The following is a 23,861-nucleotide window of genomic DNA, read 5'->3' on the forward strand; positions in this document are numbered from 1 at the left end:
GTATAAACAGTCATGCATAGCTCGTGCTTCCTTCCTGCGGAGAGGCAGGATGCAAAGTCTGTGTGCTGAGGGGCAACAATGGCGTTCCAGCTGGCATCGTGCATAAATGCCAAGCACCGTGATTTCGGAGCCAGAATACACACCATCCCCAACAGATACGAAAATTCTTCTCCAGTCACATGTAAGATTCGCCTTGTAAGTTGAGTTAGCATCTCACTTGCCTTTTCTAAAAATACCAGTGCACCTTAAATTTGTTTTGCTGCTCATGCAGTACTCATGACATGGAAATTAAATTATGCTTTTTTATAGCCCACAGTTTTTTAAGTTTAGTAACAATGTATCGTTCTTGGGGGGAGGGCGGGGTCCTGGCACATGCCTCTGTTCTATAGGCCTTGGTCTCTGTTCCTAATGGTTTCCATGGATTTGTACTGATCCAAAGGCCAGCACGGTGATACACTCGGGCCATGGATGAGAATAAGCAGCTGAAGCTTGCCTCCTTAGTACTGTGTTATGATAAACTAACTAAAGGACTTTTAAAGTTTTTATTTTGTATTAAACGAGGTGTTACCCCAAGATTCATAGTGCTCATTCTAAGTACCGCTGTGTGATATTTTCTCCCAGCAATCCCTAATATATGAGCCAAGGTTACTGCTGGCGGGAGGGTAATGGGACTGTTTTAAAAGGTGAGCAAATCCATATATGCACAAAACAATGAAGATGAAAAACATCTCACACACGGAGACTGTCAACGTCTGTAGGGATTTTGTGATGAAATAAAAATGTTTAAATCTTACAGAATCCATGGTAAATCCCTAACATCATGTAGAACAAGTATAATTACTATCACATAGAGAATCCATGACATTTTGGCATTAAAATCGGTCCTCTTAAATATTGAGAACAGACAAATCTGTCACGTCAAAAAGTATATTAGCGGTTATCTGGGGCTGGAGATAGAAACAGCGATTACCTATGTATGGCCATGAGGGGTCTTCCTGGGGTTATGAAACATTCTAAACCTGGATCAGGTTGTAATGGTTGCACAACACAGTAAATTTACTAAAAAAAAAAAAAAAAAAAAAAAAAAAAAAAAAAAATCACTGAATTGTATACTTCAAATGGGTGAATTTTATGGTATATAAATTATGTCTCAATAAAGTTGCTTAAAAATGCAGGCTGGGGCTTGAATTTAAAAGAAAAGAAAAAAACAGTGGCCCTTGAAAACTGTCATTTTCATTATCTTATTTTCAAATGTGCAAAGGGAGAAAGGAAAGTCATCACCTGTACGTTGTTACCGGTCACTCAGTAAAGACCCGCACTTGTTAATCCTCAGGAAGGAAAACACCTAACATGCTCTCCCTACACTTGACGCTTGCTCCCTTTGGAACACACCTTGAGAGAGAAAAGAGGAAGCTTACATTTGTTTACAACGCACATCCGTAATCCCACGTCTCTAAACACAACACACACACACACACGCGCGCGCGCGCGCGCGCCCCTGAACAGCATGATGTTTCTGCCAGGTGTCCTTGCTTTGGCTGACCTAGAGTTTATAAAAAGGCCCAGTTAAGAGCAGGATGACATAGTTTTAACTCCCCTTCCCTCACACCGTGACTGTTACAAGACTGAGTGAAGGTGGCTGGCACGCGGTTGGGACACTAATCCTAAACCTGCAAAGCTTCAGATAAGGCGTGACACATGCTGAGTACCCCTGCTCCCCGGACCACCTCCTGCTAGATGACAACCTTGTTATCACCCTGGCTCCTCCCCAGCCTTGGGCTCAAGGCCAGGTGCCCATGCAGCGCTGCCCTTTGAGAAAAAGAGGGGTTGTAACTGACAATGAAAAAAACTTAAAAGGATTGAATACAAACTCTTCTTTTGTAGAGTTTAAGTTTTGCAGAAGGAATAAAGGATGCAAATACAATTTTGAAATGGGTCTTTTCCAGGCTGGCTTTTACTAAATGCTTTTGGGCTTGCTGCATACAGTCTATTTTTAGTTGAGGATAATAGGCATTTCTGGTGCCATTTATGGAGCAAATGTTGTGAAATCTGGTGTCTGGCTTTCCTTCATTTCGCTCTGTCCTTGTAAAGTTTTGCTTATGTAGGATCCCTTCAATTTTAATGACATCACCCATTCGTGGGAAAGTGCGCTAGAAAGTACAGGGTGTTTCACCCCCCAACAGCTCCTCACTGGTGTGAGGTTAAGATAAGTTTCCATGAAAAGACATTTGAGTGACTGGGGTGGCCCAGGGCTGCTCCTCTGGCTGTGTCCCTGGGTGGCTTTGCCTCCTGGCCTGACTACAGATCAGAGGGCCCGTTTGCAGCAGTTCTGACCTTTCCTGGTGGCAAAGAAACTGACTGTGTATTACAGCATTTGAAAACAAAATATACCTGCCCTTTAGGGTCCTCTTGGGAGAACTGACACCATAGCCAGTGGGAAATCTTGGCTCAGAGTAAAGTAATTCTGTTTTCATTCCCATTTAAGATGATGTGAAATGTTAATCCTCCAGTTGAACATGTATACACACGGGAGCAGTGACACTTCCTCTTCAACTTGCGCAGAGTTGAAATGCCAGTGCTCAGGGGTTAAAGCTCACAGAGAGTCAGAGGCACGGCAGGAGACAGGAACACATTTGGGGATGTTCACCTCATCAGAATTCTTAACGTAGGATAATAATAAAAATAGCCTGAGAATGTTCTTGACTTTCTGTTTCAATGACTGCAATATAGCAGAGCTAAAAATACCGTGGGAAGCCTAACCCCATTTATCAGTACGTTCAAGGAGAAGGGGAAGAGGTCTAACATTTTTTACCAGGTCCACTATGTAGGGCCTTGCACTGGATACTGTATAAAGGCATTCTCATATAGTCCTCGACTCTGAGGTGGATTTTCATGTGCCCATTATCCAGGTTAAGAAACTAAGGCTGAGAGAAATTAAGCAATTTGCCTCTAGTAAGTGGGGGAGGGTGGGTTTGAACTCAGGTCTATCCGAATCTAGAATTCATGTTCTTTTATACTCTGTTGGTGCATGTTCACTAACATGGCACTAGAGAAGATTTTGCATAATTTTTCTGAGATTGAGACTGTTAACCAGTTAACCTGTGAGTCCAGCAACGAGAACACCACATCTGTTTGAAGTAGAATGGAGAGGAAGTGATTCAATCAGTCTGATTCCATCTCCAAGGTAGCTCAGATGACTGCGGGAATTCAGAGTGACTGGGTACAATATCCCCTGAGAAGAGTTTTGTTCCGGGTGGGGTGCTGCTGTGTTGCCTTATGACCCCATCTCTTTGGTTAGCTCAGGGGCAGGCTGAGTGTGTATGTGGCTAGATGCTTTGGATGGTAACCTCTAGCGATCCTGCCCCCTGGGCTTCTACTTCTGCTAGAACACTGGAACTTGATTTCCTAAGCTGCCCTTAAGTCTTTGCAGAACGTGACTGCTGAGAGAGCATCCCCAACACACCCTTCTTGGGCCCCACTGACCCCAGTGCCTGGGCAGCCACATATCACAGGCAGCTTTGGTCTAGACCTGGAATGACCTAACCTCCCGTGTGGTTTCGCTTAGCAGCCCATGGCTGTGCTGATGAAGGTTATCTTGGCATGCTATTTTTCACCAGCTAGGTCAGAGTTGAACATGTTTAAGAGTTTCCAGTCATCTTAGTATTTCCTACATATGAAAATTGAAACACTAAGAATCTATGGGTAGAAGATTAGGTCTTTATTCATTTCTGAAGTTTTTTGAAGCATGGACTCCATGAGGTGTTTGATGCCAAAGGGAATAATGATAGTGTCGGACCTCAAGGAGCTTGAGTATAATCCATTGTTGCATGCTTTAAAAATGGAAAATACTAAAATTAAGGCAAAAAGGGAAATGAGGGATTTCCCCCAAATTGTAAGCTATATGGGAAAGAGTATATGCAATGCTTACTTTGAAACTAAATCCCAGGTGGAATGATAGAGCGGTTAAATAACAGATTATAAGAAAGAGATAATATGGATTCCACCATTTACCACTAATATAAACTTGGATGAAATATGGTCAAATCATTTCTCTATAAGCCTTAATTTTCTCATGTACTGGTGCTCACTCTCCTATATGCTGTTAAGTAGCCTTTACACAGGGCCACCACTATATACATCCATGGATGTGGTACCCCGTGCAGCTCCAGGGCATCATTTAGATGATGCTGAGCTCTTGAGATTGTAGCATACAACCTGTGCAACCATGTAAATCACTTCAGGATCCACTTAGAGATGAAGCAGGAGGATGTAAGTTGTAAGTAAATGTTACTTAAGCATACTCTAGACTATCTTCGTTTTCAGAGGTGTTAGAAGTCAGGAAATTGAAAACCGAAAAAAAGGAATCAATTGCTAATATGTTGTTACAAAAACAAATATATTTTCTAGCACAGTGCCAAACAGATAGAAAAATCTCATTTTCAGGAGATGGGTCTAAGGGACCAAAAAACCTTGGGAGGAGGGAAAGTCACTTCAAATAACTTAATGATATAACCTAAACAAGATAATAAATAATGTATAATGTACAAATGGTATTTATGCCTAGCACACAGTTGGAGCTACGTAATAAATTAAAAGAATTTCCTTCTCTGGTCATAAAACTTTTCATTCTCATTTTCTGATGGTTTCTATTCCTTTTTTGGCATTTTGAGAGTGGATCTCAGTGCAAATAATGATCATTATTTCTTGCATTTTATACCAACTTACAGTTTACAAAGTGCTCTGAAATCTGTATTACTTAAATCTCATCAACTCTTTAAATTGCCATGGGTTATTATGGCTATTTTGTAGGCAAGAAAAGCAAGGCTGGGTCAAGAAATTAATTCCAGCAACACAGTGAATAATGGTTAGAAGTTCTCTTTCCTGAATTTAGTTCTAAAGTTCGTTTCTATACCCTCTTGGTGCGTATTCACCAACACCGCAATCAGAGAACAAAGTGAACAGCTAGTATGGCTGTTTTATAGCATGTATTTCCTATGGTATATAGGAGTCTGGAAGTGGTAACTTAAAAATGACATACAATTTCTCTAAAGAAAGATTTTTTAAAGAGATTCCATATACAAAATAGGGAAACCCCCCTAAAACCCCCCTATTTCCTACTCCTCCATGCCTTAAGATCTAGGGCGAAATAATTCCTACTTGACAGAACTCAAAGCATATTCGAAACACTGCAAGCAAACAGAAGTCTGACAATGCCAATGGTTAAGGGACGGCCTAGGATACCCAAGCTTTAAACTGTTCTGGTCCCAAGAGTAAACAACCAGTAAAGGGAAGATAAAGTGGGCGGTAGGCGAGCTTCAGGCACAAGCCCAACCAAGATGTATGGAGAAGGACCAAGGCAGGACTTAGGTCCAACTATTCCCAACTCATCAACATCTCGGAGTTTCCTCTGTCATTCAGGAGGAATATTTACTTCTATTTGATTTGATTGAAAAGGAGCAAGAGATGAAAGAAAAAAAATCCATATTTGGAATATGACGTAGAAGCTTGTCTTCACTTAATACACACAAGTTTTACTCAAGTAAATGACTATGGGCTAAAAGAATGTCAATTACAGGTGGTCCCTGCTACAGAAAAGGCTGGGCTACAAGTGTTCCTTCTTACACTTTTTTTTCTCTTGAATTTTGAGCCTTTTTTTCCAGAGAAGCAATGTGATAATAACATGGTTATGAACCTATGACTGGCTACTGCAAAATGCCTATTTAGCACTTCATAGAGAATACCTAAAGTTTTTTGGGCTCCGGACGCGCAGGCCCAGTGGCCATGGCTCACGGGCCCAGCCGCTCCGCGGCATGCGGGATCCTCCCAGACCGGGGCACGAACCCGCGGCCCTTGCATCGGCAGGCGGACTCTCAACCACTACGCCACCAAGGAAGCCCCCAAGAATACATAAAGTTTTAACAGTACTGGACTGAGTTCTGGGTCTTGGAAGCAGAGATTATAGGAGAGAAAAGAATGAAGAGAGAAAACACTATCTTCCTCCTCAGTTCCCACCATAGACACAACTATGAATGAGAAAAAAATGTTTCTGCTCTGAGAGTCTTAGTGCTCTGAAGTTTAGTTTTGATCCTTCTTACTACAGTAACCTACTCAGGTATATTCTACTCGTCAAAAATAAGCTACACTATAGAAACAGCTGTTCATCTTCCTTGATTCTAACTTTAATTCTTAGCTGAATCTACAAGGTGTTAGGAAGAAAGCAATCTGACAAACCAATTCATACTCATGTGTAAATGACTGTCCATTAATTTATAATATACACATACACAAACACATGCACAAACATAATTGCATTACTTATGTGTTAGCTAGGCATCATTCTGGGGGCCAGGGATATAACAGTGGAAAAGGGCAAGGTTTCTGCTCCCATGAAGCTTACATTTCAGTGAGGAGGGCTGGCCAATAATAACGCTCCAAAACAAATATACCAAAAATCCACAAAGTTATAAATAGGGTGATATAATACAGGAAAACTGGGTGACCGCTTTGCATTGTGTGGTTAGGGAAGGTCTCTTTGAATAGGTGACATTTAAGATGAGATATAATTGAAGACAAAGAGCCAGTCTTGTGCACATGAAGGGGAAGAGCACTTTGGACAGCTAGCACAACCCTGAGGAAGGAATGGACCTGGTGCATGAAGGACAAGAAAAAGGCCAGTGGGGCTGAAGAGCAGTGGGCAAGGAGGTAAACAGAACAGAAACACAGGAAGGGGCCAAATCAGTCGGTCTTTGTAAGCCAGATTTATGCTTTTGAAGTTTATCCTAAGTGAAAGAGGAAGCCTTGGAAAACTGTAAGGAGAAATGTGGTCTGAGTTACATCTTAAAACAATCTCTAGCAGAAGCATGGAGACAGATAGGGGGCTACTGCAGGGATCAGATGAGAGAGGACGGCTGCCTAGACTAGCATGGCTGTGGTAGAGACAGCTAAGTGGGTCTGATCAAGATATACTGTAGGGCTTCCCTGGTGGCACAGTGGTTAAGAATCCGCCTGCCAATGCAGGAAACATGGGTTCAGGCCCTGGTCCGGGAAGATCCCACATGCCGCGGAGCAACTAAGTCCGTGTGCCACAACTACTGAGCCTGCGCTCTAGAGCCCATGAGCCACAATTACTGAGCCCACGTGCCACAACTACTGAAGCCCGCGCACCTAGAGCCCATGCTCCGCAACAAGAGAAGCCACTGCAATGAGAAGCCTGCGCACCGCAACGAAAAGTAGCCCCCGCTTGCCGCAACTAGAGAAAGCCCATGTGCAGCAACAAAGACCCAGTACAGCCAAAAATAAATAAATGAAATAAATAAATTAAAAAAAAAAAGATATGCTGTAGAGGAGAGATCTGCAGGAGTTATGAATGGATTCACTGGGGAGGGGGAAAAAGGAATCAGGAACACCCGGGTAGATAATACTGTTTTCCTGAGAAAGGTGAGATATGGGAAGAATAGGGTTGGTTGAAGGATAAGGCAGCTGGGCAGTAGAAGCCAACAGTTCTATTTGGATATGGTAATTTGAGCTGTGAATGACACATCCAGCATTGATGTAGGAAGGCGGTTGGTATATGAATCTAGAACGCAGGGAAAAGTTGAGGCTGGGGATCTACGTTGGGTACTCACTGGCATATCGATGGCGTTTAAGCCTTGGATACTGGGATGATGGCCCAGGGGGTGAGCATGGACCAAGAAGAGGCCTGGGGACCGGGCTCTGGCTCTCTCCAACACTGAGAGGTGGGAAGAGACCGCTCCTCTCTTCTCCAGACAGGCGGCTCTGTAGAAGGGCCATTCAGGCAAAGAGGCTGTTCCTCTATTAACAGTTGTGGGTATTTAAGGTCTTATAGGCACACCTAAGGGTGGTCAGGAGTCCTTTTCTGCCAGTAGGTTATAATGAACATTTCACTACCAGTTGGTATGAAGAAGCTCTGTCTCACCTGCAAAGTCATAAGCTCTTTTTTCCAAGATTTTGAATATGGTAAAATAAAAAATACTATTAATGACATACATAGATATTGAATCCTGCCCTGAGGCAGGAGGACTAATAGGGAAGGTTTTCAATGCCCACAAGGCCATCACAATCTAAGCATCTAAGTCTCACCTCCAGGAGGCAGCAGTTTACCAAACACTAGCCCGGAACCCTTCTGCCTTAGGAAAACTGTCAAGACTTCAGCCTAGACAAAGAGCTGGGCCTCAGGACCAATACAGATGAACGGTAGGGGTAAGTGAAGAGAATTAGTTCTCTTTTTTCTTCTGCCTATAGCAACTGGGCTTCGTCACTTGAGAATAGCATCTTTTTTTCCCCCGATAAGTCAGGAGATACAATAAAGCAATGCTCTTGTTTATGGTTTCCTTTGCTGTGCAAAAGCTTTGAAGTTTCATTAGGTCCCATTTGTTTATTTTTGTTTTTATTGCCATTTCTCTAGGAGGTGGGTCAAAAAGGATCTTGCTGTGATTTATGTCATAGAGTGTTCTACCTATGTTTTCCTCTAAGAGTTTGATCGTTTCTGGCCTTACATTTAGGTCTTTAATCCATTCTGAGCTTACTTTTGTGTATGGTGTTAGGGAGTGTTCTAATCTCATACTTTTACATGTACCTGTCCAGTTTTCCCAGCACCACTTATTGAAGAGGCAAAGTGAGAGAGTGGCATGGACATATATACACTACCAAACGTAAAATAGATAGCTAGTGGGAAGCAGCCGCATAGCACAGGGAGATCAGCTCGGTGCTTTGTGACCACCTAGAGGGGTGGGATAGGGAGGGTGGGAGGGAGGGAGACGCAAGAGGGAAGAGATATGGGAACTTATGTATATGTATAACTGATTCACTTTGTTATAAAGCAGAAACTAACACACCATTGTAAAGCAATTATACTCCAATAAAGATGTAAAAAAATTAAAAAAATAAAGCAATGCTCTGAAGCATCAGGGTTGAAGAATAAAGTCAGAAATATTGAACAAGATGCTGAATGAACAATTGGCCGTTTTTGGCGGGGGGAGGTTTATATAGATATGATCATCTGAGATTATCTGTGAATATATTGTTTGGGGAGTATGCTACACAGTTAATACTGCAGCAAATTATAGGAATTCTCCCACTAACAGAGCAAAGAAATGTTCCCCAATGGGAAGAATTTACGGCAGTGTAGGGAAACCATTTTGACAACTAATGACTCGCTGTATTATCCCACAGGCTTTCTTACCTCTCGATACCCCTACCTGGGTTCTGAGCTGTTTTTAAATGGCAGAACAAATGACTCCGAGCACTAGGTTCACTGTAATCCACATTTCATGTTACAGAAAAGAATTTAATCATACGGCTTCCATACTGTTCAAAAGAGTTCATTAATACAAGAGATACAGAGCCATTTTGGCAGACTGGTGTATAGAAAAAGGAACCCGCTTTGAGATACTGGTATGACGAGTTGAGAAAAAGAGAAAAACACCCCAAGACATTTTCAGGCCCAAGGATTTCATGTAGGGAAAACATTTTTAAAATCCCTTTTAAAGCAAGAGATGCATTCGGTAGGATCAACTGCTGACTTTTCAGAAAGGCAGGCTAATTTTGGATAAGTGTTGTGAGACCTAAGTTTGCCTTCATTACCATAATTTGCACACATTCTCCTCAAGCGTTAAACCCATGGTCGAGAGTGTGTACTAACTTGGGCACCGCTTGATAGTGATTTAAGCCTTAAGGCAAGAAGGCTCCCCCAGACATTTTCCTATAGTAACCTCTGATAGAGCCATGGCTAACGATGATGCTTAGTTCCTGTGGTTGTATACTTGTTCTCTAAACAAAGCAACTTAATATGAATACTTTAAGTTTTTCCTCTTGCTTGCTACATTTCTGGTCATTTTTGGAAAAAGTTAAAAATAAAGACCAAATATAGACCTGTTGGAACACCGCTGGGGTTGAGGGGGGATCAATCAACCCCAGTTGATCAGCAGTCAACCGGAAGACTCTGCACAGCCCTGCTCACTAAGGCGGGGAGGGAGAACACTCTCGAAATCCCTCAGCTCCTCCATTAACTCAGCTGGACCCCCAGAACCGTGCTGGGCCCAGCATGATCAGGACTCCTAAACAGTCGATCAGTTCTAATACACCATGTGCCACGGCTCACCAGGATATATCTGGACCTTTCATCCATCCTTCGTTTCTCAAGGGGTGAGGCATCCAAATTCATACTCGTCAGATCCTCCTTAGCCATTCAACACCATAATCACAAGCGCTGCTCTTTTATGGAATTCCATGTCCCAGACGCTTTCCTAGCTCTATAATTTTATAGGCGTTTTCTCCAATCCTTACCCTGATCCTGCAAGTGAATATGGTTGTCCCTATTTCATAAATGAAGAAACCGAGGCTCAGAGAAGTAATCTATCCATAGTCACTGAGATAATGAATATCTGAGAAGAACAGCCAGTGATTTCAGTCAAGAGACACATGGTTTAAACTGTGCTTGCTTTCAGACTCAAAAGCCAGGTCGCCAACTATGGCAAGTGTTAGTAGAAGTCACAGCATTTTCATTAAGGCTGTGGCAAAGTGGGAAAGTGGGAGAGGAACGGCACCAACCGCAGGGCTGTATTTCCCCTCAATTCCTGCCTTTTCCCAAGCCCACTGCAACCCTTGTCATTGACCTTCTGTTGGTAGAGATGCAAGTCTTGTTGCTCTAAGTTGAGACTACACATCTGTCAAGATGTCAGCTAGTGACGGGAAGTAGGTCCAGAACTTCAGTTACAATAAGCTCTGATGTGTATCAGAATCACCTGTGAGCTGAACACACATTTCTGGGCCCTTCTTTAGACCTTCTGACTCCATAGGTTGGCTGTGGGTCTCAGGCATTTGCATTTTTAAAAACAAACTCCCAGGTAATTCTGATGCCCATCAAAGTTTGAAAATTACTGCTCTCAATGTTATGTTCAGGAGGACGAGATCTTACTCAGAAGAGGGAGTACACATAACGAGCTACAGTTGCAGGCTGGAAGAAAAATTCAGCTTAGCGGGAATGCATGAAGGGATGTCCACCTGGCCTGCTTATTTTGCTCAGGATAACTTTTTCCTGTTCTGATCCATGTCTGTTTTCTATTTACTCCCATTAATGTTTGGGTCAAGAGAACCATCAGGTCTTAAATATTTATCTTAGTTACCCAACAAATACTGCGCTTCATCCAAACTTGACTAAATACATAGAAGACAGAAATTTTGTTCTTGAAGATAATTCTGTAGTTGTGTTTTTGAAAGTTCTAATTGTAATGGGAAGCTGACCTATCAATTTATCCATCAAATCAATCTGCTCTCTCCGTGCAGGCAGGCCCTCTGGGAATGCTATCCTGTCACGATGATACTGACCAGCTTTCTAACCTTGAGAAATGCCATGACGATGTTCTGGCGGTGACATTATGCACAGCTCTGGGCTTTTGTCTTTCATAGGCCTGGTTTGTTAGCACGGCACTTGAAATTGTAGGAACAAAAGGGTCAAGAAAGCAAATGGGCTTCCGCTCCTGGGGGAATCACACAGGGATGTATTCATTACCTGGCACTGACGTTCCAAGTGCGACGAACACTACCGCGGTCACCGAATCCTTCAGGCCGATGGTGCAGCCGAAGTGGGAAGCCAGGTCTCCGATGAAAGCTGTCAGTATGCCAATCATGAGGATGGAGACGATGAAACACGCCCAGCCGTTCCAGTATTCTGTGGGGGGGACGAAGGCGAAGAGAACCTTCCAGAACACAGTCAGAAAGTGCATCACGTAATCGAAGCAGGAGGGCAGCTTCTCCTCCCCACATTCATCGTCGTCATCATCTTCCCCTAGAGAGAAAGGAATGAAGAATATTTCATCAAAATCTGTGCTATCAGGGTTTTCCTCTCTCCCACTTTCTCCTTCCTAGGCCTGTTGGCCCTCTCTTGAGAGGTGGATGAAGCTTTGGGTTTTCCAAGAGTCAATCATAATCAACCAAATCATTATTAAGGTACTGACATGCCCCCTCGCTGTGGTTCACGGATCAATAGCAAAACCTTAAGCCCCAACCAGTTCCGGTTATATGCAATCAACACATACTTTCTACTCCCACGTCACCTCCCGTGAGTATTGTCATTTCATGGAAATGAAAAGGATTTCTCCCCAAAGGCAGGAAAGTCGTGTGCCAGGCTTGGAAAAAGCCTCCTTTAATGAAAGATGACTGACAGTTCTTCTACCAGGATTCTTTCCTTCCAGCTTGGAGTCTAGCTCTGGGGATTCATGGCCATATGATCCTGTATAGGACCATGTTCTAACAGGGCCCTCCAGCTTCATCTCCTGCAACTACTTCAAACTCAAACTTCATCCCAGCCAAATGGAATTATTTGCATTTTCTAAAAAACTGTATGTAATGTACTTTCTCCTACTTTTGTCCTTTAGAACTAAACGTGCTTGGCATATCCTAATCCCTCCCTCCTTATCCTTTAAAAAAAAAAAAAAAATCACTGCCCTTGTGAAACTTCCCCTGACCACCACCCTCCCGCCCCGTGCCCTCCAGCCTTCTGGGAACTTCTTGGGGCTTCCATAGCCCCCCCCCCAACACTGCTAACACTGGATCACTGTGGTCCCTGAACAGCGGCAGGAGCACAAGGGAATTTTTTAGAAATGCAAATTTCTGGCCCCGCTGCATCAGAAACTAGGGGAGTGGGGCTAAGGTGGGAGGTGTTTGAACAAGGCTTCCAGGTGATTCTCATGCATGCTCAATATGAGACCAGTCTCTAGAATGTGCCTGTTCACTTTCCTTCTCCATTTGACTATGAGCCTGTCAAGGGCAGGAGTTTGTTCATTTTTGTGTCCTTAGTGTTTGGTCTAATCTCCAGCACGTGCATGCATGTATGAATTTCCACTGACTTTATGTAACTACTTAATGACATAATACACATAGGTAACTACTTAATTACATAACACACACACATATAACAATGTTGCCAAGTAAATTCACAAAGCTTACTACTTAAAGGAGCCAGGAAATTAATAGTATTCTAAAATAGAAACTTCATTTACAATGTGATACAATCCCCATTCACATATTTTAAAATTGAGCTACTGAACGTCACCTCTTCTTGAAGTGGTGGCTAGTATATATTTACGTCTTTTGTAGCCATTTTGGAAAGAACTTCTCCTTGAGACTTTGTTTCACCACACCACCTCCCCGAACCTTGTCACCAGGGATCCACTTCCTCCAACCAATGCAGCTGGCAGCTGGTGAGGCTGTCACACTTCCCAGCTGTCTGCCCAATCTTAGATTGCCAGCATGGGGCAAACGTGCGTACTCTTCATGAGACACTCCTTGGTGAGGCCCTCTGGAGCAGCACATAACTGGGAAACCCTCTTAAATCCAAGGAGCTTTGAGGGAAAAGTGCCTCTCACAAAATACGAGGAGTGTCTGGATTTGTAACTTGTCATCTTACAGGACGAAAGAAGAGGCAATGGTTCGCTCTTCAGTGAGTGCACGGTCAGAATTATTATGCACATAAACTTTAGGGATCTGCAGAGAAAGTAGCCTCATCTTTGAGGCTCTGGAAGGTCTCCAATAAGCTCTCGGGAAGAAGCCCTCAGCAGACGGACGCAATCACCTTTGGAAACGAACTAGGTAGAGGACTTGACTCAGGTCAGCTGATGGAAAAGTGAGTGACACACTAGAGTGAAAGAGCCTAGCTGACCACGTTAAAGTAATTGACCAAGGAGGCCATTAGACGGGAGTGGCTCTAACGCCTTAGGAACGGGATGTGAGCAAGCCGAAACCTCAGCCAGAGTCAATTCCTATAAATACATTTGTATCTGAGAAAATGAAACCGAGGAACCAACATGCACAAACAGCCCACCTAGGCTCTCCTAAGTAAGGCAACTGCTTAAGCTAGAGCCACTCAGCTTCCTTGCTTCACTTCTGAGTCTGCTCTGTAAGAGGCTGTTCCCAGCTCCTAGCGGCAGAGTGCCCCTAGCCACTTCTGGTTTGATTCTGCCTGAGGTGAATCCATGTTTGCGCAAATAAACTCTTAAAAACTTTTAGTGTGCCTCAGTTTATAATCAACCATTTCCTACAGTGCTCACGCTGTAGGGTTCTTACATATTTCTAATATCATCCGTGCCTGAAAGTAGAAGATGCTTTTAAGGAAAAGCACATGTTGTGGACTGAATTGTATCTCCTCCAAATTCACATGTTGAAGCCTGACCCCCAGTCAAAGAGTGGGACTGTATTTGGAGATAGGGCCTTCAAAAAGATGCTTCAATGAAAACGGGGCTGTTAGGGTGGCCCTTTATCCAATCTGACTGGTGTCCTTATAAGGGGGAATTGGGACACAGAGAGATAGCAGGGACACATGCACATGGAGGAAAGACCACGTGAGGACACAGCAAGAAGGTGGCCCTTCCTTCCCCCAAGTCAAGGAAAGAGACCTTGGGAGAAGCCGAACCTGCCAAAACCATGATCTTGGACTTTTATCCTCCAGAACTGAGAAAACGCACTTCTATTGTTTAAGCTACCCAGTCTGGGGTATTTTGCTGGCAACCCTAGCAAATTAGTACAGCCCCTTTGGAAGCATCCTACGGCATAGCACTGACATATAGGAACAGCCACTCAGTGTTGCTATTACTTACTCCTTTCTTGTTTCCTTCCATTTCTTCCTTTTTCCTTCTGTTACTGAACCAGGTTCGTTTTGCCCCAAGCACAGCAAGCCAAAACGCTGAGAGGGTTTTTCCCCAAGGCAGCCAAGTGAAGAGACGGGAGAACAAGCCTCAAAGCTCCCTCTATGAAAGCAGAGGGTTCCGGGTATTTATGGGATGACCAATAAAGAAGCAGAGTGGTCTGGGGTGTGGGGAGCATGGGGAAAGGCGATTGGAAAAACGTGCGGTAACCTTGGTTCTGCTCAGGCGTACCTAAGCGCGTTCAAAATGTCACTGAGCTAGCATCCACGCATGCCCAGTTGGAGGGTCAGCGGTCCCACCCAGTCTTAACCAGCTCCGTTCCAACTAGACACAGCTGACTCCAAGTCCCTAAAACAACTTGGGCCAACATCTTATTGTTCAAGCTACTTGGAGGACCTGCAAGTCTCAAAATGGCCTTGATTAGTGAGGGCAGGTGAAATGGATTTGACTCTCAGTTTCACTTCTTTCACCTTTCTTCCCATTTCCATTTTACCCTCCACTTGAGCTCCAGGTGGAACTCACTGTGAGAGCTGCAATTGTCAGTCCTTGTTTGAGGGGGGTAGGAAGAAGAGGACCATGCTAATGATTTCTCTACCTCCTTTTCTCCCTGCTTCCCAATCCAAAGGGGGGACTGCATGTACCCCAGGAAAGCTCAGAAAAAGCACTAGACTTTCTAGTTATATTTATTTTGTATCTGATCCTTCAAAATATCTATATTTATAAATATTTTATCATTTTATAGGGGGTATGATTAAAACAGTTTGGAAAACACTAGATTTTAATCAATCATTCATAGAAACACAGATTATTCTGCCTCTAACTCTACAAAATTACTTAATTTGGGGTGTCTAAGTCTCATACTGTGGAGATGAACAAGAAAACAAATAATGAAGCTTCTGAGAAGAGATGACACTTATAAATTGAGAGTAGATGTTGTATTTGTCTTCAAGATGGAAATAATAACCCCTTTCCCATGAGGAATGTGCAAGGGAATAATTAGATCATTTCTGCAAAGTGTTTGAGGATATTTCAAGGTAATGATTATCATGGTAGTTATCATTATTTTCCTCCACTTAGGATTGTTACTGTGTTTCCCCATCATTATTTAATTACTTGGTCAAGATGCTGGGTCCTAAGGTGACATTCTCGGTTTTTAAAAACAAAATCTAATATTGCCCTCTGGAATTAACTTTATGACTTGTACGTGTACAATGCAAAATATGTGTGTGTGTGTGTGTGTGTGTGTGTGTGTGTGTGTATGCATGCAAGAGAGAGGGAGAATTTCCTTCTGTAGGCTTCCAACATTATAAGGAAGATTAAACATCTTAATGCTTAAGTCTGGACTGGGAGGCCCATCTGTTTTATTGCATTTGAAAGTAGAAGTGGCTTCCCATCTTTTTCCTGGAATCTCACTGCTCTTTATAAATTTTAATCTCCCACTCAGATGTTATTTAAATATTAAAAATGACCCCTGACTGCCATGTATGAGACACAATTACCTTGTCTTGGACAAGGACAAAGAAATATTATGTTCATTCGTCACCACCTGGACTATACTTAAAAGTGTGCTCCTTGCAAAGAGCAGTGGAGCATTAAACACACACACACACACACACACACACACACACACACACACACACACACACACCTGGAGCATCTTTTATGTGATGGTAGAGATGACAGTAATTTGCTGGTATGTTTGCCAGCTCAGGGTTACTGGATGCTGTGTAATTCCTTCGAGTCTCTCTTCTGTATTAGCAAAGAAACAGGCAGGTTGGTGGGTTTCCTTTTATAGGATCCCAAACAAAGGATCCTCTTATCCCAGAATCCTTCATTTCAGCTTTATGGATTTCAGTAATGGGAAGATAACAAACAAGCTGTATTTGATTAATCCCTCCCATGGCTTTTTAAATGGTTTCCTCAATTCATACCGGACTTCCTAAATATAACTACGAAAGTAGTCTAATCATTAACATCACAGAGAGTGGACAGAGCATCCCTTCAACTACTGATATAATGGTACTTGCCCGGGCCCTGCTCTGGAGCATGAGAACAAGGGTATTGTCAGCACAATTAATTGATCAAGAAAGGCAATCCCTGGGCTTGGCACCTGCAGAGTACACAGCAGCTAAAGTAAACCAGGTGTTAATTTGTAGAGATGCTCAGGGTTTGGCCTCAGGGAGAACTTTAAGAACTAGAAATAGAGGCTGCTGGGGTGTAATGGACATTTGGGTCTGAAGACTTAAGTCAATTTCTGGTTCTAATAGCTTGTTTGGGGGCAAGACACTTGACCTTCCTGGGCCTTAATTCTTCATCGGAAGAGTTTCCTAAATCCCACATCACAGAGCTATTGTAAGGACCAGGGGAGGAAATGTCCAAGTCCTTTGTAAAACTGCAAACCCCTTTACAGACAGACGTGCCATATTCCATCATTGTTATTTGTCAGAAGAAAGGCAGTAAATCAATATGATCTGAGTATCTTGATTGCACAGAATCTATATTCTGTTTGAATGAGCCGTTACCACTACAGCTTCCCCGAGCTGCTTGGTTTTAAGAAGAAAAAAGGAAGAAGGGAACAGAGGGAGAGAACATGATGGGGTGTCTACTAAATGTCAGACACTGAGCTAACTTTTTTCACATACCTGATCTTATTTAATCCCTACAATAACCGCATCATGAATCCCATCGTACGATGAAGTTCAGAGATGTTAAGTGACTTTCTAAAATAATGACACAATCAGTAAGTGGCTAAGTTGGGATTTGATCTAACAGCCCAGGGATCATTTTACTTCCCATGATGTCTTGTTGAAGCAAGTTGAAGACTACAGCATCGATCGTCACACACTGATTCAAAGTTTGAACCTGAGAATTCTTCTGATGCCCCGTGCTATAGAAATGCAATGTTGCCTTTTTGTAGGACTGTAAAAATGATGTTGCAGCATCAGTAATGTTTGTCTTCTAATTTATGTTCTAGCTATGATATGTTTTTGGCAGTCAGCCATATGCTCTTTCTCGAGTTCCTGGGGACCAACTAAACCCAGGAGACAAGACAATACAGTAAGGGAGAGCATCATGGTTACGGCCGATGTTGAATCTCTAGAGTGTGGCAAGTTATTTTCATTTCCAGTCGTCCAAGGCCAACCATTTGAATCAAACATCCTGGTTTGCATCTAGCTCTTCACTCTAGAATTGGGGAAACTGGCCTAAATTATCACAACTCTGGAATGGAAAGCAGTTTAGAGAATCTTGTTAATCTGAGAAACTGACTTTCAATTCCTTCTAGATATTCATTTATTTATAATTAGTCCATTTTTATTTTGCAAGACTATCCTCCAACTATGAGAATAATGAGAACGATCAGAATGCTTTCCGGGAGCATGACACGATGGGTTTAGGATGGTATTTGTGGGCAACCACACTGCCTTCATGAGATCTTCTAAGCCCAATAAGTGTTACTCAGCAGCCTCCTGTAATATACAAATCAATAACCATGAAGGTGGATCACTACAGTGGTTTTCTTCATTCTGTGGACATTGTTTTGGGCATAATTTCTTTCTGAAATTTTATTCCTTTTTTCCCGTGTGGTTGATTTGATTTTGTTTCTCTTTAGTTTCTGAGCACAAAGATTTGTTCTCTTCAAACAGATTAACAAGCTAATTTGTTACTGAATGGGCTTTCTCTTCCATAGCTATCACTTTTTTTTTTTGCAACCCGATATACAATAATTATAAATCAAGTTCTACTCTTCTGTTGTATATTTCCATTTCTCTTATTCAAAGGTTCTTACAAAATTACTAAATATTTTAAATGAAAGAAACTTTAGCAATCAGCTAATTTACCCCTTCTAATTTTAAGAGAACAAACTGAGAACTGATTCAACTCATGAATTTTTGTTCACCTTACAGAAAAACCCGAGCGAACTTTTTGGCCAAATACTTATTCCCTGATGCAAAGTAGAAGATGTCAGCAACTTTTCTTCCAAGTATATTGCAAGATAATTCCTTATCAACAGAGATCTCAAAACACAATTCACTCAAATTTCTAGATCTATGAGTTGCCAAAGCACAGGGAAAGAATACAGACATTTGCTTCTATCAAATGAAACGTGTGGGGATTAGAAAAATACCTGAACTTAAAGCACTGGAAGGGTTTCGGAACCTGCCCATGTCAGCTCCCTGTTTAATGTGAATTTCTTTAAAATCTCTTTGCCAAATAGTCACCCATGCCACACTTGAGAGTCTCAGCTATTAGGGAGTTCATAGTCTCACAATGCAGTTTAACAGCTCTGGCTGTCAGCTTGGGCTGGTAGGTCCATTCATTTGTCCGGGTCCCATTCCTTAAGCCATGTGGAGTAAGTTTAATCGTGTTCCACGTGACATTCCTTCAGGTACTTGATGCTGACTCCTCTCATTTCACCGTCAGTCCTCGCTCCAAGTTCAGTCTGGCCATGCTCCTCTGAGCAGTCTGCTGCTTATTCTTTTTTTAATTTTTATTTTCTATTGGAGTCTAGTTGATTAACAGTGTTGTGTTAGTTTGTGTTGTGTGTACAGCAAAGTGATTCAGTTATACACATACATGTATCTATTCTTTTTCAAATTCTTTTCCCATTTAGCTTATTACAGAATACTGAGCAGTGTTCCTGTGTTATACAGTAGGTCCTTGCTGGTTACCTATTTTAAATAGAGCAGCGTGTACCTGGAAGGGTAGGGGGAAGGGATAGATTGGGAGTTTGGGACTGACATGTACACAGCCTTCCTTTTTAGAATGCAGTGCGTGGAGCTGAATGCAACTCCAAGAGGCGCTTATTTGCCTGCACCGGGGAAGGTCTTTCGCCATCCTCGTTCTGGGCACTTTTGTTAATGAACACATTGGGCTGACATCACACATTGTCATACGAGTAAACCAACATCAACAATCCACTCTTCCGAAGACATTTCTAAGTCATGTCTTCCATTTTCCACACTAGCGTAATTGATTTTGGGGGACACAATTGTACAACCTTTCACCTATCCTTAATAGGAAGTGATTAAAAGAAGTAATTACTTACTGTCTTTTCAGTCCATGTAAAACTTTGTCATGAGAAAACTCGAACCTTGATAGCATACCAGCTCTTTCTAAGAAGTGTCACTCTTGAAGCCTTCTTTAAAATGTATTTGGATTATGACTAAGTCTCTTGGTGTGGCCAGTTATCCTTGTGGGTGGCGGGCTGTGGGCCCTTCTGATGGTCTCTAGTCTCACTGCCCTCGTCCCCTGCAGCCAAAGGCCTGAGAGCAAGCCTGGTCATATATCAAGAGGCCCGTCTTTACTAAGTCGTGGGGATCAGAATTAGTGTGGAGACCCCACGCCTAAAATCCACTGTGCCTAGACACCCACAGCTAGGAGTACGTCCTTTATTCTAGAGACGACTTGACTGATCTCTAGTTTTCATTCTATTTCCTTGGAGAGATGCATTGGATATCAACATCATGTTGTAAGAAATATGAGTTCGAGACTGCTGTAGCTTTGTGACTTGAACTTCTGGCCTGTTCTTAGAGGGAGAGGACACCTATATAGGCCCTGTTAATCATCCCCACGAACTACTTCCAAGCCAGAGATAGCTATGGGCCATTCTGCCCCACAGGACCAGTGCGACTTTCACTCCATACTGGGGCGGTTAAGGAAAGGTGATATGTGACAATCCTGAAAGGGACACTTGAAGGCAGCTCACTCTCTGCGCATAACTTTCAACCCTGTTGGAAACAAATGAACCCCTGGGTGAAATTTTCCACAAAGAACAGAATGCTTAATAGTTGAGGTCATTAAGGACCTTGTTAGGATGGTTAACATGGCACAAGAAATATCTAACGTGACAGAAATATTTCTCAGCAAATGTAGCCACTGTCAAAATGAAAAACGGATCCACTAAGGAGTTCTAGCTCCATGCAAGTTTGATTATTAACCAAATGAATCAGTTTAAAGCTGAAACTCGATTGCTTATCCTCTTGCTTTTTAAAGAATTCCTCTATGTGAGCTGAGGGCTCCTAAATGACTGTGGGCTGACAGAATTAGTCCCATGTGGGTTTTGCCCCAAGCTTTATTTTTGCAAAATCACTCCAAGTCAGGCTGAGTCTTGAAATTCAGAGGGTCCTCTTACCCTTTATTGATTGTAGGATTGACAGAATTTCAGGCTCTTGCAATAAAGGAGCATCTTGCCTGCAGACTGGAGCACCTAAGAAATAAACCTCCAAAAAGCAGAGGTGATACTCAGCAAGTGTAGATGCCTCCTGCCAGTTTAGATGGTTTAGTTAAAGCGGGTAGCATGTGGGCACACTAGATTCCAAGACTGGACCCAGGGCTCTGATAACTCTTTGTAAATACCAGCAGCTGAGTCTGAATTAGCCTCCTGGAATGTGGGAAGCTGAGCCTTGGGGGAACTGGGCAGCAATAACCCTGTAATTGTCAACAACAACAAAAATCAACGTTATGTCCTAGGAAAATGTTGAAATTTATATAAACAGTAGATGTGTATCAAAGGTTGCCCCACATGCAGAGGAGCACAAAGATGATCTAGATTCTCTTAAGATGCTGCTGGGATTAAACTATAAATTCAGATTCACTTACTAAGTGCCTAACTACCTTCATGCATATGGGTCAATACACACATTCCACTTAATCTCCCAGCAATCTGGTAAAGTAGGTATTATTTTCTCCATTTTAAAGATGAAGAAACGAAGGCTCACAGTTTAAGTGACTTGCTTATGAGATTTAAACTCTTTCACTTTATTGCAATTACTTGACCCATTTTTCCCAGAGGAAAAAATCTCTGTGGTTTGTCCAGCAACAATCCAATCTGATAAAAATCTAAGCTCATCTGACATTACTTTGTGAAAAGTGTAATTGGGAAATAACCTACCTCCTTAAAATAAACCCCTGCATATGCTACCGTGTATAAAATATTGAATGCTCTTTCAGGGAATGAATGGATGACCCTACTTCCTTTCTTCTTCCTAAAGAGTCTGGTTTTCTTTTACTCTTTGGGAAAATCCTCTACTAGTGGTTTATGTCAGCCCTGGGGGGAAGTGGGATTTTCTTCATACTGTGGGCAAACATCAATCTCTCTGCATAGAGAATGGAATGGACTCTAGATAGCTCTTGGGCAAAGACAACTCCCCTGCTTTGTGACTGCTTTCCTGGTCTCAGGACCACGTGAAGGGACTTTCTTCTGATCATGGGCTTTGTGAGTTGATCTGCCAGCAAACTAGTGATGAAAGTGGGGTATCTAGAAATCTCATCATGGCCTCGGTTTGCACAATACAAAGTGACTGCAATCATTCGGGGTGCACCTCATCTGCTCGTCCCTGGTCCCTTCTCTCTGTTGTGATTTTCATTGAGATGCCAGTAAACAGGGCTCTGCACTGACAGCAAAGAGGCTTTGATGATTTCCATGTTCTTGGGCACCTCACAGATTCATCTCCTGGAAACAAAGGCTAACCTCAACTACCCTTCTCTTTGGTGCTGTTGAAAAGATAAATGAGACTTTTTTTTTTTTTTTTTTGCGGTACGCGGGCCTCTCACTGTTGTGGCCTCTCCCGTTGCAGAGCACAGGCTCCAGACGTGCAGGCTCAGCGGCCATGGCTCACAGGCCCAGCCGCTCTGCGGCATGTGGGATCTTCCCAGACCGGGGCACGAACCCATGTCCCCTGCATCGGCAGGCGGACCCTCAACCACTGCGCCACCAGGGAAGCCCGAGACTTTTTTAAAGAGAAGTGAGAATCTTATATGTAGTGAAATCGGTTTTGGACAAGAGGATTAGCTCCTTAGTGGAATTCAGATGGAGCATCCTGTTCCCTGACTGCACGTGAACACTTCCTTTAAAGGGTAGGCTGCCTAAGGCGGGTGTTGACAATCAGATTTGTCTGTTCGTCAGTGGATTTTTCATCTCTCGTAAAAAAAAAAAAAAAAAAATCCTGTAATGGAGCTGTTTGATGCTTTTCTTTAATATAAAGCATCTTTAAAATATCCCTTCCCCTCTCATTATCAACGTCTGTGGCCTATTTTCCTTATTTGGTTAAGGTATGGAGAAAACGCTGTTACGTCTATAGGTCTGATCTCTAAAAGTATTTCAGGTCACTGTTTTGTCCCATAAGCCTAGGCTGAACCTCTAACCTGAACCAATATCCCTAGTAAAATAACCAATACACCTCTTCTTCAAAGGGAATGCAGTGGTTAAAAGAGTAACTTCATTTGTACCATTTGTATCGGCAGTGAATATTTATTCATCATTTACATGTCAGGTACAGTTCTAGGCATTGAAACTGCAGACAAATAAGACCCCATAAAATGTCCATTCTGGTAAGGAGAGATTGATAGTAATCAAGCAGAACGAATGAACAAACATCATTTCAGATGTTGATCTGGGCTCTGAAGACACTGAAGTCAGATAGTATAATAAAGAGTGACTGGGTTGTACAGAAAGTCCTCTGAGGTGGTGACCCGTGAGCTGAGACCTTAATGCTGAGAACATCCGGACATGGAGGGAAAGCCTTCCATGCAGGGGAAAAACACTTATGCACAAGCCCTGAGGCAAGAGCAAAGTAAGAGGAATAAAAGTAATAAGCTTGTGGCCTACGGGCATTAGATTCTGGGATGCACAAGTGTGACAAGATGGAAAGAGTACCAACCTTGGAACCAGAACTTATGGGTCCAAGTGTGAATCCCAACTTCTGTTTCCCCATCTCGTAAACAGGTTCTTCAATACCTACTGCACAGGGTTGCCGTGTGAGGCTGGTGTGAACACAAAACAACTATTCATCAAGAGCAGGGCCATTCACTTCTTTGAATGCTACTAAACTGTTGGCCCAAGAAAGTTGTGGTCTTTGCTTCACTTAATCCTGAAGCATCATGTCATCAAGAAACCCAGAGGTCCTTAGGTGACATCAGGGGACAGGCATGGAATAAGGGCAAAGGTGCTGGTTCCACAAATGCCAACTTGGAAAGAATAATGAGAGCGGTGCTATGTGGTGTAGCAAGTACCCTGGATTCTGAAACAGGCTCTGTGTGACCTTGGAGGAAATTCTTTCCCTCTCTGGTCTCAGCTTCTTATTTATTAAAAAAAAAGCAAGGTTGGACTAGCTGATCAGTAAGCTCCTTTTCAGGTCTGCACCAGGATTCTGGTCTAAGATGCTTTCTCAGGACAGAAGAGACAACACCCAGCCAGATGTG

At 42.7% G+C, this 23,861-nt stretch overlaps 1 protein-coding gene across 6 annotated transcripts in view; it reads right to left on the reverse strand.

Annotated features, from left to right (window-relative positions):
* SLC8A1 (solute carrier family 8 member A1) overlaps positions 1-23,861 on the reverse strand; it is a gene marked incomplete at both ends in the record, with an annotated part of 323,580 nt that overhangs the window by 30,710 nt on the left and 269,009 nt on the right. For all 6 annotated transcript variants that reach the window (XM_082851869.1, XM_082851865.1, XM_082851866.1 and 3 more), the window contains one exon: positions 11,531-11,806. In XM_082851869.1, coding sequence (XP_082707995.1) covers positions 11,531-11,806 — 276 coding nt within the window. The remainder of the gene's footprint in view (positions 1-11,530; positions 11,807-23,861) is intronic.

The sequence above is a fragment of the Leucopleurus acutus genome, assembly GCF_964270905.1.
Source record: "Leucopleurus acutus genome assembly, chromosome: 12".
NCBI classification, from domain to species: Eukaryota; Metazoa; Chordata; class Mammalia; order Artiodactyla; family Delphinidae; genus Leucopleurus; species Leucopleurus acutus.